The 17,937-nt window shown below is 37.6% G+C and overlaps 1 protein-coding gene across 1 annotated transcript; it reads left to right on the plus strand.

Moving 5' to 3' along the window:
- Nucleotides 1-17,645, plus strand: LOC134345567 (neuropeptide Y receptor type 5-like). Its single transcript, XM_063046419.1, has 2 exons — nucleotides 1-729; nucleotides 13,818-17,645. Exon 2 carries the CDS (start codon nucleotides 14,427-14,429, stop codon nucleotides 15,753-15,755), a length of 1,329 nt encoding a protein of 442 aa, XP_062902489.1. The 5' UTR covers nucleotides 1-729; nucleotides 13,818-14,426; the 3' UTR covers nucleotides 15,756-17,645.
- The last annotated feature ends 292 nt before the right edge of the window (nucleotides 17,646-17,937 follow it).

The raw sequence follows: 17,937 nt of genomic DNA on the forward strand, positions 1-17,937 counted from the left end.
GCATGTGCCTTTATTTCCCTGCTGTTAGCGAGACTGTTTTATCTTCTGGCTTTTTGCTGCCGCCTGCAGGAAAAAGAGGTGATCTCACCGGACGATTTAGCATGCATGGGCTTCGGCCAGTGAGATCCGTAACTTGTCAAAAATGAAACTTCATTGATGCTTCATTCAGCGGCTTTACAAGCAGGCAAGGATGCTGTGCATCCGCTAGCAGACCCTTAGTATGCATGGCTCCTTGTGCCTGTCTCCCCCGTTATACATCAATGTCTCGTTTAATGAATAGGGTGCTTGACCGACCGGATAATAAAGGATTGCATTGCATTTGCAGAATAGCAAATAAGGGCAGTGAATCGCAAGAGTGTGATTAATCCGTCCGTAGCACAGAGCCAGAAAGACTTGAAGGAGAGTTTTAAAAGTACGGGAGACTCTCTGTGCACGGCCCCTAGACCGAGGCGTTCTCTAAATGAGCAGAAAGAGTTGGGATGTATGGACAAATTGCACAGAAAAAAAGGGGCAAAAATACTGTTCGTGACTCAAGCCGAAAATCGGCAAGCCAACGACCATCCGACTGCTTCCACACACATCCGTCTCGACCGTGGGCAGCGGAGCCACGTGAGAAATCTCCAGAGTTCCCACGAAGCTCCTGGTGAAATCGCCGGGCTGAGATTACTAGTGAGGGAATGCTGATTGATGAATGCAAGAGGCATCTGTCGGTCGCTTTGCGGATCACAGGTATTCGATCTGTTCTTTGGGGTTTTGCAAAGACATGCATGCGGGTTTCAGACTCGGCGGAGAGACTGCTTCAGTGGTGTATGGTCGTGTTGCCTTCCAGTTGTATTCGGTAATGCTTTGCCAACTTCACAAATGCCTATCTTCATTATCTTAAATATTATTTTAAAATTTATCGTCGGTCCATATACGGAGGACTATTAACAAAAAAATTGACAAATCGCACAAGAGGAAAAGTGTTGTATCTGGTTTGTAAGTGTCAGAGCATTTGTCGTAAACAAGTATGTTCGCAACCCCGGACAGAAACTGACTCATTATCAATGATGCCCGCTCAGCGGGCTGATGTTGGCAATTGCTTCAAGAAAGCTTGAGCACCAGATTCCAACGTTTATTCGAGTAATGCCCAGTACGAGCATTGCACTTTTCTGCTTTTAATACTTCTTCCGTGCAAACCCGATTAGAGAAAAGAATCGATTATTTGGAAGGAAGATGTCAGAGCATTATTCTGTTTTCGCTCACCCGCCTCGTTTGTCTGCAACTCTAAACGATAGTGCATGAAAGCAACGTTTCGATATTTGGCAATTATGAGCCTTAATACGGATTATGCTTTATTAGCGTCAACAGCTTGATATGGTTTATATCGTTAAAAAATTAGATTAAAAGGACGTTCTGAGAGGAGGATGATGTGTCTGCTTGCCCGGAAAATGAGATTAACAGATTGATTAAATGTTACTGGGCCCGTGCACAAGAGATATGTGCCTCAAGTAACGCCTCTCCCTTATCCCTAGTTACGCAGCTCACCAAATGATCTGTTTTACTTTTTAGGGCAGACTTGCGATTGCTGTTTCAAATAGTCAAGTGACAAAATACTTGGTATTTGACCTTGATAAAGATCAGAGATAATCAGAGTTGTGCAACTCGCCCTCTTTGAAGCAGCGAAATAAATAAACTTTAATAAAGCATAGATATTCTGACGGTATTCCCTTTGAGAGATGTTTGGATCGCATGAGGGTTGCTGAAGTCAATGAGCTGTCAGAGTGAAGACCTCTGTACGTGAACAAGAAGGAAGGACAGAAATATGTCACGGGGCTCCTAAAAAGATTCATATTGAAAGGTTAATGGGACCTTCCATAGATAAACAGACAGCTCCTGTTTACACTTTTAGATTAAAATTTGCATAAGGGGAGATGAAAGGATAAGAAACAGTGAAAAAAATGAGCAAGGAAATATCCTTTTTATCTCACCTTGTAAAAAACAATTTGCTTCAAAGGGTTAATTAGATAAGATTAATTAAAAACCCGAAAGCTTTCCTTTGCCTTTATGACATAATAACAGAAATTAATAGAAAGATAAATCCATTCTAAACTTTGTTTCTCAAACAATAAGTAATGCTTTATTGAGGATCAACCTTTATATGCGGGCTTTCTGCATGTTGTTTTATTTGGTGTTTTGGACATCATGGCAAACATTATGGAGAAACAGAGAGATATGGACACATGAACATAATAAATTGGAGAAGGAATTTTTCATTTGGCCTCTCAAGCCTTCGCCAGATCAAGGCTGGTGTGATCTTTTCCTACAATGAGAGACCCAGAGCAAATATAATATTGTGGCAGGAAACAGGTGAAGGAATAAGATTTGAATAAGAAAACCAGAAAGGGACAGATACACGTATAGACAGTTTACTGGAGGGAGAAAGGGAGACTGTCTATGTAGATAGTGTAAGGTGGATGGCCAGGGCGAGTGAGCTGAACTGAAATTTCTGCTGTAAATAACAAATCAGAAATTATTTCTAAATGACTCTATGATGGCTCCAAACTAATTATTCCTGATAATCAACAAAAGCAGGATTCTGCAGCGATTCCCACTAACTTTTTTTTGCCATAGATTTTCAGGTTGATCCAATGACAGCTGAACTATGAAAGGCAGCCAGTTTATGAGGTTGTTCCTTAATGAGCTAATGTCAATTAGGAACAGGACAGTTATATGTGGTTCATGGATAAAGAAGGAAAAATCAAACCTTGGTTAATATCCAGTGATTCTTGGCACAGTTTTTTTGCATATTTGCATAAGGATGGGGGTTCTGGCTGTGTTCCAGTATCCAACAGTAGTGGAATATTCATGGCAAAGCTTCACAAATGAGGGACGTTCAGAATTTTCCTGGCATCTATAGAATCATGCTCCAAGAAGGAACTAAAGCTTTCAGAAGAGGAATAATTAAAATTTAAAAAAACTTGTCAAAGAAGCATGTTGGAAAACATAACACAGGCAGTACCTTGTTGTAAAAGCAGGGAATGAATTGAACAACACTGACAAACAATCTGATGAAGTAGAAAAAAATACTGCTAGTAACTGTTAATTCAACTTGATATGACTTGATTATAATGCTGACCTAAATGTTAATGTTGCATTTGTGGCCTCTTCCTGTTCAGAATTTGATTTGAAGCTGATTTCATTGTCTCAGGAAAGGACCGAAGGAGTTTAATTTGTTGTGTGCAATAGTTCCAGTGTTTTTCTAGATTGTCATTAAATAGTAAGTGAGAGTAAGTTTTGACTAGTTTACCTTATTGCTTCTGAGTAATTACATTGGCACATTGATTTTACACTGGCTGACATACAGCCAGCCCTGAGCATAGCATTGATTACATTTTACATTTCTGCATGAATGGTGGCAAGTTTTGTTAAATGATAATAAGGATTATAAATGACAACAATGGATTATAGTAATCCATTATAGAAAGAAAAGTTAAAGTAATTCCCAATAGGACAAAGTACTTAAGCTACTCGTGCTTTATGGTTATGGATGCAATGATCAAAACAAGAAGTGCATGGTGCAGTTGGCAAAACTTGTAGAATTTAATCCCTCTTTAGGTATGTTGACTGTGTTGCATTATTTCAGCCATTTATTTGTTGCACTGGATCCAAAAGTACAGAAAATGTTCAGCACAATTATACCAGTGCATTAAAACTGGACTAAAATGAAAATGAATATTTATGACCCCCCCCCCCCCCACCGAGTGCTGGTAAAGAACCTCTATATTGTGCAATAAAAAAGCCAATCTGTAGGCATAATAGTGCTTTGTGAAAAAAATTGTATCAGTACTGTACCACAACAGGGGCAACAAATGCATTGTATCCTGGATAACAGGTTTAACTTCGTATCAATTTAAATGATGTTTTATATCTGTTAGCTGGAAGAAAGACTTAATTCATCATTATTGCACTGGTTTTATCTACACTGTATATATACTGTGCTATAGCTGGTTGAATTGATCTAGATTGATTTTAGAGTACATTAAAAGGTTGACATAGAATAATAGACTGAAGGGCCTGTACTGTGCTATAGTGTTCTATGTTCTATGAATGCCTTGGCTGGTTATGATCTAGATGTTTCATTAATTAAAAAGGATGTGAACACTTCTAATTTTGGCATTTGTAATAATAATAATAAGAAGAAGAAACCCTTAACTCCGAGTGGAGTCACTGTGTTTTTTTAGCAGGCTTTCTTATTGTTACGAGGCCGAGTTGCTAGCTCGATGCTCAACCCAGCACGGTTTGGGAAAGCGTGCAAGGGAGCCGGCTGGATTCGAACTCGGGAGCCTTCACTCCGAAGTCCGGAGCTGATGTGACTACGCCACCAGCCGGCCCGTTTGTAATAATCATAACTCTAATTTGTTGACCTGAACCAGACAATGTTCTTCTTAAAACCCGTAAGGATTCCTTAATTCCTGTTTTGTGCTGGTATTCTACTCCACATAGTCTGCACCTTTTGAGTGAAAAAGCTGCTCCTGTATTTTCTAATTCATGGGTTTTATAAATATGCATTCCACACTTAAAGTCTGTATTTGAAGGTATTTGGATCTAATTTGTCCAAATATTTTGTAATTGCCAATGCCATTAAAATATGTCAAACTATTTCTTTTCCTTCGACCCAAAATGTTTTTTTTCATAAGTCATTGCCATCTGTGGTTGCCTGTGTAGCCTTTCACTGCACACCTCCAACAAACAAGTGTCCTTTTTAAAAATGCAAAATCTTCATTTAATAATCCCACTGTGATCTTGCCATAGCCATAGACATGGCCAGAATTACTTACCTGAGTTGCATCTTACATCTCCATCTATACAGCCTGTCATTTTGTTGCTATTTTACATGACATGCCAAACATGCCAAAACATCCCAAGGTACTTCATACAAATTTGCCAAACAAAACATGACCTCAAGTCTGCAAGAACAATATAACCAAGATTTATTCAGAGTAAGTACTACTGGGTGACAGATAAGGAAGAGAGATGTAAAGAGACTGAGGAGCTGAGGAAATCTCAGAGCCGGTCATGGAAGCCACTGAAGGCACAGCTGCAAGGGATGGGTGACGAAAATCTAGGACAGATGAGAGGCTGGAACTGGAAAGCACACTTCCAGAGCTTTCGGAAGTCACCCATACATAGGTATAGGTGTTTGATAGGAAGGAAGGGAATTTTATGAGCAAGATAGAATTGGGAGCTTATTCAGGTCAGCAAGTAAAAGTGTGAAGGCCGAACAGGAACTGGTGGCAGCTAGAAGGTAGGCAGCATTGTATTCAATGAGTTCATGCTTCCACAGGTTTGAAGGTGGAAGGCTGGCCAGCAGAATGTGGGATGAGCCAGGTCTAGAGGTAACACATGGATAAAGTTGCAGATTTCAATGAGCTCAGATAGGGTGAGGTACAGGGATGATCCAAGGGGTCTGTCTTGCCCCAGTAGCTCAAATGTAATCCATTTGTCTTGCCATCTTTATCAGCTTTCCCTCTGTCAAATTCCCAAACCCTACAAATCTCTATATTAAGCTGCAGTTTACATATTTCCGCCTTCTTACTGAGCTTGTCGAGATCCTTTTTCAATTTATGCATATTTATGTGGAGCCTGTGCCACTGTTCCCTCAGGTAACTCATGATAGACTGTATTATAATAATGAAATACAAATCCCAGGACCGCAGAAATGTATTAAATAAAACTGGAGTTTTTCACTAAAATGAATATAATTTCTTTCACACTGATTGTATGGTAAGGTAACTATGATCTTGAATATTTCCTATTATGAGCAAAATCCTCAATGTTTAATTGGTATATTTCACAAAGATGCCTACTGTTAAATAATTAATGCTGGCCATGTATTTAAGCATTCATTGTTGAAGATATTATGCAGATTGCACTTTAGGTATTAACATAAAAACCAGAATCCACATCTATTGAGATAGCTGTTTCCTGAACTAATTTTAAACATACAGCTCAGAACAGGCCTAAACCAGTTTTGGATCCAGTGCTGGTCACAATTCAAATGAAATAGGTATATACCCAGCTTATCAATAATGACAGAGACTATAATTAATTTCATGACCATACTTATTTCAAAAAAGTCTTTCCTCTTACTTAGCCTGTGACACAGCACCACGGATCAAAACACTAATGTGCTTTATTTCATAGGATTTTAAACTATGATTGTAAAAGGAATAGTTTAGTACATTGGCCTGAGGTGCCCACGTCCATGAACACCAGACAATATGGAGTCTTTTCAGAGGCCCCATATAAACAGCGGTAAAATTAAGCATTCATTTAAACATAACATTTTGTACATTGACTTGCTTTGTTGTGGCATCACTTTGCGCTGGAGCAGTTCCTAATATTGATCACAAATTTTCGTAATTGATCATTGGTCAACTTTTGAAAAACAACATCAATTAGATTCCCAAAAGAGGTATGGTTTAGCTGAGCAAACATTCCTGAGAAAATAAACAGAAACTGCTTCCACTGGCCGCAGGGTTGTTTACCAAAGGATTCGAGATTTTTCAAAGAATCAATGAGAGGATGAAGATATTGTTTTGCATAATGTTAGCTCGTGGAAAGCATTGACTGAAAAGTTGGGGGAAGCAAGCTCTTTAAAAACAATCAAAAGACAATTAGAGAGCTGCGAAGATCAGTACTCTGGATTTAATATGGATAGAACTTTCACAAAGTCAGTGTGTGTATAATTATTAAATGGTTTTCCAAGGACTCTGATTCTGATCTGCAGAGCTCTTACCCTCCTCTCTTTCACAACCACTCTAATGTCACCATCCCCCCTTCATCCCAGCCTCATTCACCTTTTTCACCCTCCTCCCATTCTTGCCCCCTCCCTCCATCCCACCCAACGTTTTCTGTGAAGCATGAAGACATTTGCAAAATATTTGGAAATCAAACCATTAGGAAAGCTGCAGGCCCTGGTGGTGTCTCACCTGGTACTCTAAGGCACTGTGCAGATCAGCTGGCACCTGTCTTCACTGAGATATTTAACACCTCTCTGAATTATGCAGGGTGTCCTGACTGCTTTAAAGTTGCTACAATTGTTCCAGCTCCCAAGAAAAACAAAATCACTGGACTTCGCTTATAGACCAGTCGCTCTGATTTAAGTAGTTAGAAAACCTTCGGATGTTTGGTGTTGGCCTACCTTAAGTCCATTATTCATTCTCTTCTTGACCACTACAGTTTGCTTATAGAGCAAATTGTCCTGTTGAGGATGCAGTTAACTTGCACCTTCATTACATTCTTCCACAGTTGTGAGGGGACATTCTTCCACAGTTGTGAGGGTCTTGTTTGTGGATTTTAGCTCCGACTTCAACACTGTTGTTCTGATGTTGCTCCACAGCCAGCGAACCCAGCCAGCTGTACCCTAGAGTGTCGGTCAGTGGATCACAAACTTCCTAATAGGAAGGAAGCAGACTGTTAGGCTGGGTTCCTACTTGTCCAATCCAATGTTTATAAGCACAGGCTCTCCCTAGGCCTGTGTTCTTTCACCCCTCCTGTTCTCACTTTATACAAATGACTGTAGCTCTGCAGACAATCCATTAAAATCCTAAATTGTGGTGATGACACCACTGTAGTTGATCGCATCTCTAATGATGATGTGACCTTCTATCAAAGAGAGGCAGACTGTCTTGCAGCATGGTGTGTTCATAACAATTTGGAGCTTAATGCTATCAAGACACTGGAAATGAGGATTGACTTCTGCCAACAACCTACTAATTCCCTCCCCCCCCTTGGAAATGAACGGTTGGGCTATGTCTATGTTGGGCACGTGGGCAAGTGGTTAAGGCGTTTGTCTAGTGATCTGAAGGTCGCTAGTTTGAGCCTCAGCTGTGGCAGCGTGTTGAGTCCTTGAGCAAGGCACTTAACTACATAGGAGTGGTGCCCCACACAGATTTCCAATCTGCGCCTTGTAAGGCATGAAAATGCCCGACACAGGCCTCTTATGGTCTGAGTCGACGTTCCCTCCCTATGGTCGAGTCATTCATATTCCTGGGGAAGACCATTACCAGTCCATCGAAGCAGGATAAGCGTGCGATGCTTATTGCTAGGAAAGCCCAGAAGAGATTGTTCTTCCTACACCAGTTTAGGAAGCTCAACATCGCAGGGCAAATCCAGATGAATTTTTACTCAGCCATTACTGAGAGTGTTGTGACCACCTCTATCAGCATTTGGGTTCCCGCTGCTTCCTCCCTCTCCAAGTCCAGGTTGCAGCGAGTGGTGCACTCTGTGGAGTTCAGTAGCTGCCACTACTGACGTTAAAAGACTTGTTCATCGCCAGAGTGAAGAAAAGAGCTGAAAAAAAATTACTAATAACTCCATCCACCCTAGCAGTCACCTATTCCCCAAATTACCAACTGGGAGATGCCGCAAGTCATTCACCACCTGGACTACACTTCATCTCCACAGCTTCCTTCCTGTAGCTATCCAGCTTCACAAAATAACTCACTCAGGTGTAATACTGTCCTGCACAACATCTGTTAAGTGGTCTTTCCTGCTTTCCTTGTTCTGTTGGTAATTATTGAGCCAATTCATATGTTCACACTTAATTAAATTTGATTATTGTTGTTTGTGCATGTGTCCATTCTGCTAATTGTTGATTGCTCATGGCTGTTTGTACTATTGTCTTGCAAATTGTTGGTTGCCGTTGTGTTGTCTGTTATGGTGTTGTCCTGTGTTTTATGCTTGGCACCAAACCACAGTCAATTCTGGTATGTTTCACGTACTGGCAAAAAAGTGATTCTGACTCTGGTTCTTCCACTAATGAGTTATCTGTACAGCCTTGAAAGGGATATTGGATCTTCCAAAATGAAGTCTGATGTTGACAGTATTGCAGTAAAATGGCATTGAAGGCAGAATTACTAACCCCTGTAAAAGTATATTACCATTAACGTGTTCCAATGAGTAAATAATGTAAACATTGCTTTAAAATAATATATATATATATAAAATGCAATGCCTTTTAATCTCTCTATAATCAGCATCCGTCATTGCCCATTGCTGATATACGTACCTTTGACACAACATTAATGATGGAGACCCAAATCACTTGAGAAATATTAGCATTTCAAAGTTATGACATTTTGTTAGTTTCTCATCAAACCAACACCAAATTTTACATAATTAAAAAAGTAGAGCAATATTCTGGAGCTTTGATATACTGTTTTATTTGTCAGCAGCATTTAATTTTCATTATATTTCAATCTTTTCTTGAAATCTATCCTTATAGAGTCTAAAAAATGTCAGTTTACCTTAAGTAGTTTGTACTTAGAGGATGCCCATAGTATCCAATTTCTAAGCAGATTGATTTTTACCTATCCCAGGCAGAGTTTCTCATGAAAAATTATCAGCCTGAATATTAACTGTTTAGTTTTGTATGGATGCTGAATCTTTCCAGAATGTTCTGTTTATATCTCAGAATTTAGCAATGTTTTGCTAAATTTGTATGCAAACTGCATTTCAACAAAAAAAAGGAAGACAACCAGCCACACCTTAATCTGCAGAAGATCAGCTGTGTCAATCAGTATTGAATCTGCAAAGATCATCCTTCCATCAAAGTATGACGGCTGCCGATAAAAAAAACTGATTTGGACACAGGAGACTATTATTGCTCTATGCCATAAACTGCTGGATTAGCATTTGCAATTTTCCCCATTTATTTAATTAAATAATTACATTTTTTTCTATCTTTTTTTCTAATTAATCATCTATTCCAATTATTATTCGGAACATTACCATACTTTCAATGATGCCAAGCTAAATTTTACATTAGCATTTACAAACTACAGTGTGCAAACAGAAAGCTGTTTGAATCAATGTGTTAAGATTTCCCCCAGGCCTTTCAGGGAGCCTTCATATCTTCTAATTGATGTGCTCTTTCTCAGTCTTTTTTTTCTTTTTTGCTATTTTATCTTTAGGTATGCTACATACAAAATCCACGTTTTGCACTGTTTTAAAGTCATCGCACAAAAAAATTGTACTGTGAAACATTACCAAGAATTAAGTGAATCTTTCCCTAAAAGAGTAGCAAAAAAATGCTTTAACAATTAAAAACCACAAAGTCTTGATGTTATAAAGAATATCTTTCTGATATTGAACATATTAAAAGTCGAGAACAAATAGGATCTCCGTGGTGATGGAAAGATAATGACATGGGGCAGAAATGTCAGAACAAAACCAATACAAGCAAGAGACCCAATAACAGAGAATATCAAGATGATAGATATAAGATCTTGGTAACTCTTAAGTTATCATCCCTTAAAGAAGATTTAGAGGATTATTATAAACATTACTCTTAATGATTAATACCTACTTTAGGTTACATAGAAGTAATGTAACAAAGAGTATTTTTTTCATCAGTATAAAAAAAACTATTTAAAGAGGCAATAATAAAAATATTGACTAAGAGAGAGGTGAGTTTATCATGTGAAGAGCCTTCAGATTAGATTATGTATACAGAGTAGCAACAGGGAGCAGGTCTGTTCACAATCACCTCACTAAATCCACAGCAGAAGCAAGCATTATATGCTGAGTATATTATTATATATTTCCACCATGAAACAAAAAACATATATAATGTATATATATTTTACAAACACTTGCTTTACTCATTTGGAACACAGTCTTTTTTTTTCATCATTTAAAAGCTTCTGAATGTCACAACAGGTTTTAAGACTGAATTGTTTTATCCTGCCCGGTTGACACACCATTTCTTTAAATTCAATAATTGTGAATTTTTTTAGCCTTTCCACTCTCAGAGGGCTGTGCTGAGATGCATGGTTCCAAGCTGGCACTATTTTAGGTATGTAGTTTTACACCATGTTTTAGACTGGGCTACATATTTTAAGTTGAATTTCAAGAGGACCAAGGGAGTACTGCAGTATTAAAGTTGTATCTTTTTACTTGAGGTGTTAAAGCTTATACCAGTAATATAAACAGGTCTGTGACAAAATCTGAAAAAGCTGATAAGTTTACGATGCCCTGGCCAACATTTGATCCTACCTAACAAACAGATATTAACCAATAGATCATCTCGTTCTTGTTTGTTATTGCTGCTTGTTTGTTGATCAGTGGATATGAGGCATTTTCTGATGCCTACGGAACATGAAAGTTGCTATATAATGACAAGTTATTTCTCCCCAGTTCAACAGGAGCCTCACTCTCCTTGTTATCAAGGTTTTTATTGCAACCTCAATCCTTTTCCGAGTGTTTTTTTTTTGCAGTCCCCAATTTTCCTTCCATCTGGCAATGATTTCACGGTGATTTATATGATATCCAATCTCACAACACAAAGGAGAAGCAGTGGATGTCATTTATTTGGATTTTCAGAAGGTGTTTGATAAGGTGCCACACATGAGGCTGTTTAACAAGATGAAATCCTATGCCGTTACAAGAAAGATACTGGCGTGGATTGAGGAATGGCTGACAGGCAGGAGGCAGTGAGTGGGAATAAAGAGGGCCTTTTCTGGTTAGCTGCCTGTGACTAGAGGTGTTCCTCAGGACTCAGTAGTCCTCTTGCAAGATTCCCAGAAGGTTAATTTACAGGTTGAGTCTGTGGTAAAGAAGACAAATACAATGTTGGCATTTATTTTAAGTGGAGTAGAATATAAAAGCAAGGAGATAATGCTGAGCCTTTATAAGACACTAATCAGGCCGCACTTAGAGAATTGTCAAGAATTTTGGGCCCCATATCTCAGAAAGGATATGTTGTCATTGGAGAGGGTCCAGAGGAGGTCCATGAGGATGATTCAGGAATGAAGGGGTTAACATATGAGGAGTGCTTGGCAGCTTTGGGCCTATACCTACTGAGATTTAGAAGAATGCAGGGGGACTCTCATTGAAACCTACCGAATGTTAAAAGGATTAGATAGGGTGGATATGGAGAAGATGTTTCCTATGGTGAAGATATCAGAACTAGAGGGCACAGCCTCAAAATTGAGGGGAGACCCTTTAGAACAGAGATAAGGAGGATTTTTTTTTAGCCAGAGAGGCTTAAATATGTGGAATGCTCTGCCACAGACTGCGGTGGAGGCCAAGTCTGTGGGTATATTTAAGGTGGAAGTTGATCATTTCCTGATTGGTCAGGGCATCAAAGGATATGGTGAGAAGGCAGGTGTATGGGGTTGAGTGGGAGTCAGGATCAGCCGTAATGGAATGGCAGAGTGGACTCGATGGGTTGAATGGCCTAACTCTGCTCCTATGTCTTATGGTCTTACTGTCTTACACATGTTAATGTTCTTTTGCAAATTTCTTAGATTCTGTCCTGTATGTTTGAGCCAAGGTTTTTTTTCCACAAGTCCAGACAAAAATTTTGTTCAAAGTGTTTCCCTAGTGTCTGTATGTAATCTATTTTGAAAAGTGAGGCATAAATTGATATATTCAATTAAACTTTCAGTCTGCTATTAGCAACAGTGATGTCACTGACCAGAAGCAGGTACTTATGTTAGAGAACAACCCCATTCATTTCACTTAGCTCTGTAACCTTAGTGTGCTCTGGGAAATAATAATATCCTGCCAGAAGATAATCACAACAATGTTTAGAAATTCCTCTTACATTTTCTTCCTCTTCTATTAATCATGTGTTGCTGGACTGAAGGAATAATTCATTGGTTATAATGTGGAAGCATCAACAGTTTCCTATATATTTTATCAGCCGGCGCTGAGGTTGCATAACTTGTTTTCAAGCACAGATTAAAACACGTTCTCCTTTCATGAACAAATGTAAAACACAAACACCAGAAAGTAGGATTGGAAGTAGGTCACCTTCCCTGACATTCAATATGATAAAAGCTGAAAAATGCTGACCTCAACTCCTCTTCTATGCCAGTTGCCTACAACCCTCAATTCCTCAATCTTTCAAAGATTTATCTATCTCCGCCTGAAATATATCTGGTCTCTGTTACTGTCACCGGCAGAGATTCGCTGCCCTCAGAGAAGCTGTTAAAATGATCCTCATTTTTTTTTTAGATATTGCAGCTGGGTCCCTTTGTTCATGATTCTCCTGCTAGTGGAATCATTTCAACATCTACCCAGAAAGGTCCGCAGGATTTTTCCAGGCTTGAATAAGGTCACTCCTCATTCTTTAAACTCCAAGAAATACAGATCCAATCGTCCAGCCTCCCTTGGTTGAACAGACCTCTCATCCCAGGAATTAGCCTGGTAAATATACCTCAGACTGTGTCCAACACTACTATACTCTTTTTATGTAAGAGGGCCAAAACTATGCACAGTTTTCCAACTGTGGCCTCAACAAACCTCTGTACATCTAGAATAAAACCTCCCTATTCTTAAACTCCAAATGCTTTGTATTAAAGAGCGGTGCACTGCTTGCCTTAGTAACGACTTGCAGGATTTGCCTGTTGAACTTTCTGTGAGATGGGGCGATTATGGGATTAGAAACTGAATTACTATTTGGGGACACCCTGCTTTGACTCGTATTTCATATCCTGATTTCATATTTTAAGAGAATGGAAAAAAGTTGAATAGCCTAGAGCCAGGCTCAACAGATAACTTCTGTTTATGTATTATGGAAAAACTCTGATCAGTGTTTGGAACATGACAATCATTTTTTGTAGAATTGTTTGGTGTTTCAACTTGGGAAGCTAATTATAACATTCCTACTTTCCTAACACCTTTACTTACTGTTAGCATGTTCTAATTTAAGCATGTGTTTATAAGCAATGTAAAAATGCATACTGTTGTAGAACCTTCTAATAATTTTATAAGGATAATTCATATATTATGTCACTTGATGCCTCTGATTGCATTTGTTTTAGGAATACTGTGAAAAATTTCAAGGATGGAATAGTCCAGACTTTTGGGCCTGAACACCTGCAGATCAACACCAGAAAGCAGCATTTCTCACCATTAAACAGCAAGAAATCCTTTCATGATCTTACCTCAGATATCTGTTTGAGACAGCATAAAACACTGCCTGAAAAGAGAGGTTTCTCATCGACAGCATTCCCTCAGAATTTCAAATTCAAACAGAATTATTTAACTTTCTGAAATAGTCTTCTGTCATTTTGAAACTAAATTAGTTACTGCAGTTGTCCTCTGATTTATGTGTACTTGTAATATCTAACCTTCTAGTACACATTTATGGAGATTGTGTGCTGATACAATATGAAGAATTGATGAAACACATTTGATTATGCTTGCAAAATGTTCTAAGGGGCTGGTAGATCATGTGAGTTGTGCTTAATCTGATGTATCTAATGTTATTCGCTATTTATTGCTTGGTACTGAAGTGATGCCGGTCTCCAGCTTGCATCATTTACATTCCCTTAGTTACCACATGATTATTTCTCTTTTCATGGATTGAACTGATTTTTGTTTATCTCATATCACATGCAACTTTGCATTAAAATATAATATCACCCAAAATGGATATTGAAGAAGAAAATAAAAGTAATATCACAGCCCTGTCTGACAATGGTGATAACAATTCTTTATATGGACAAGGTCTCCCATCTTGGGATGATTATATTGGAAGCATACATGACATACGATATTTACTGGTTGGAATTTATACGTGTATAACAGTTTTGGGCCTAGTTGGTAATTTTTTTGTTGTGGTTGCATTGTGCAAAAACTTAAAACAGAAATCAATGATTAACTTTCTGATCGGAAATTTAGCCTTGTCTGACACTTTAATTTTATTATTTTGTTCTCCGTTTACATTGACCTATGTACTTCTGGACCAATGGATCTTTGGTGAGATCATGTGCTACATAGTACCATTTGTTCAGTGTGTATCTGTTATGGTTTCTATACTAATGCTGATGTCAATTGCAATGGTTCGGTATCAGATGATAAACAATCCACTATCCAATAATTTTACCATAAATACAGGTTACCTGTTAATGGGAACTGTGTGGATTATTGGATTTACTATTTGCTCACCCTTGCCCATCTTTCATAAAATAATAGACCTAAGTGAAACTGTTCACTTAGAATCTTTAAAAAATAAATTCTTATGTATTGAGGCATGGCCGTCCGATTCTTACAGATTCGCCTACACTTTATCTTTGCTATTCATTCAGTATATTTTGCCTATAGTTTGCCTAACAGTCAGCCATGCCAGTGTGTGCAGGAAGATAAGTTCCACTGTGCCCAGCACACAAAGTAGGTCAGAGGAGAATGAAATGATAAATTTAACCATACATCAGCCAGCTAACAGACATCTGTTGGAACAACACCCAAAGGTGCAAGCAGGGAACTGTTCCCTCCTGAGAAAGCACAAGAGATACAGCAGGAAGTGTGCCAGTGTCATGCCTGCCATGGTCAAGGTCCACAAGAATGACCAGACACACAATGGTTCGAAGAGTGCACAGCCGGCCTCCTTTCTACCGGGTGTACCCATTTGCTTTGAAGTGAAACCAGTGGAATTGGAAGAGACTACTGATGCACACATTATTCCTGTGACACCAAAATCTATCACCAGATTGAGGAAACGATCCCGTAGTGTTTTCTACAAACTGACCATAGTAATTGTTGCTTTTACTGTCAGCTGGATGCCTCTGCACATCTTTCACCTTTTAACTGACTTCAATGCCAATCTGATTTCCAACAGGCACTTCAAACTGGTTTATTGTATTTGCCACTTGTTGGGCTTGCTGTCCTGTTGCCTAAATCCTATACTTTATGGATTCTTGAATAATGGTATAAAATCCAGTTTACCATCCTTGGTCAAATGCTTTTGGGTAAAATAACACCTAGAGAGGGCAAAAACTGAGGTTTGTCATGTCAGGCTTTAATTAAGTATGTTTCTCAGTCATATGGGCAATTAACTAAATTCAATTTGGCAGTATGACTGTAATCATATACTTCTGAAACAATCCAATTCATTCTTTCATGTTCTATATTAAAGATTTTATTGAAAGGTATTCACTATCTTTACCAAAACCTTGACAAGAAATTTAATACAGATTTCTACTGAGTTTTTCAGAGAACAAAACCAAAAAAAAGTCTTGTGATGTTATTCATCTGTCATGAATGAAAACATTTAGAGATACTAGAAGTATTCATAAAATGAGCTAATGTAAGAAAATCATTTTTTATCTCGTGAATATTTATTGACTCAATGAGTCAATTGGACAATGTGGTCTTGTACTTTTCTAAAGCTCATTGACAATATTTTAACATTCAGATATTATCAAAGGAAGCTTTTTAAACCAAGGTTTTGATGTCAAACTGTTTTGAACCAAAGAGCAATTATTATAACAGCCATCTTCTATACTTTTCACTATCACCTAATGTGAATGGAAGTTACAAATTCAGACAGGACAAAATATATATGCCAAGCCACTATCAAAAGCACTCTCTAAACCATGCACTATAACAAGTTACTCAAATAATATCTCATTTAACTAGGCTAACTAATGTTTCAAACGTATTTAAACTAGTCTAATTAGTAAAATGCTACTAAAACGTTCTGCACATTGCTCACTTTTTAACATATTCAAAACCTGTTTGCAAGAAGAACCAAATTAAAAGTAATTCAGGAAAACTTAACTTTACGTATATGGAAGTAGAATATTGACACTTTAAAATGTTACCTTTGCTTCAGTTCCATGTGACTGAAATATAAAATAACATGTTTTTCTTTGCTATTTGCTCTAGTCAAGTGAAATAAAAGTCAGAAAATTCATTTCTGATACAGTAACCCCATAATAATCTCTTACATACAAGACTCATGCAATCACTGATTGCTGTTTTCTTTTCCTATTAAATACCTGATAAAAGAAAATGTCTGATATAATTCAGACAAAAGTATAATTTATTTTAAGTAGTTGATATCTTAAGATTATTTTTGCAGCTGAAAGAACTGGCTAGTTTAATTAGAAGCAATACTTTATGAAAAATAGATTGCACGTAGAATCATGGTAATCTGAAGAATATAAACTTAATTTGCAATACATTGTTTCTGATTGAGGTGTTATTATAGAAAAAATATGAATTGATCCTGGCTATGATAAATGAAAAGTATTAAAACCTAAAAATAATAAAATGAAAATAGGATGATACTTTTGGAATATTATACCTTATTATGTTTCTATAGATAACTTAGATAGTAGTTGCACCTGCATGCATTAGTTAAGTGGTTGTGGAAGTAATGACTTCACTCAGTTACATTTAGTTTTCATGAATTTGATGGATTTTGTTGAGAGCTAGTTTCAGTTTGCATAGAATGTTTATGTTTGCTGAAAGACTGGTATTAGTAGTTTGCAACAGTGATTTTTTGTCTGTGGACAGTGATAAGAACAAATAATGCCTGAAATGTTCCAGTGATAAACACTTATGTTGTCTGAATATGCATTATCTGTTTTTATGATGTGAAGTATGTTCCAAAGCTTGAATGCACCAGCGTCTTCTGCTAAAGAGAAGACAGATTTAAAATAAATAACTCCCAAATAAGAACTAGTTTTGTAAATGAAATAATTCAAAGGTGAAATGGTTGTAGAATAAAGGAAAATTATGCTTTCATATTTAAATATTGTATTTACAAAAAACGTGTACATTATTTCTATTTGGTAAATAAGACTGATATGTAAATCTTGAAACTAAATATTTCTTCATCATAATATTACAATAAATTATAAAATAACTGACTATTTTGTTTCTGAATTTGATGTGGATGCTTCAAGGACAACATTTCATCCTCATTTTAAGTGAAGATGTGAGAAGCGATTGACCAAGTATTCAGTGCACAAAAAAACTATGCAATCATCTTCAAATTGAGCAAGCTGTAATTGCAGTTAGCTAATTTTAATGAGTAAGATTTAGTAAGTCAGTAAGCTACCATTATTGTGGCACCAATGTAGAAGATGACTAAAAGTCCGTTCTTATCAGCACTGTCATTTACTTTGATGTCCAACTGTACCAGTAGGTTAT

This window comes from Mobula hypostoma, chromosome 4, assembly GCF_963921235.1.
Source record: "Mobula hypostoma chromosome 4, sMobHyp1.1, whole genome shotgun sequence".
NCBI classification, from domain to species: Eukaryota; Metazoa; Chordata; class Chondrichthyes; order Myliobatiformes; family Myliobatidae; genus Mobula; species Mobula hypostoma.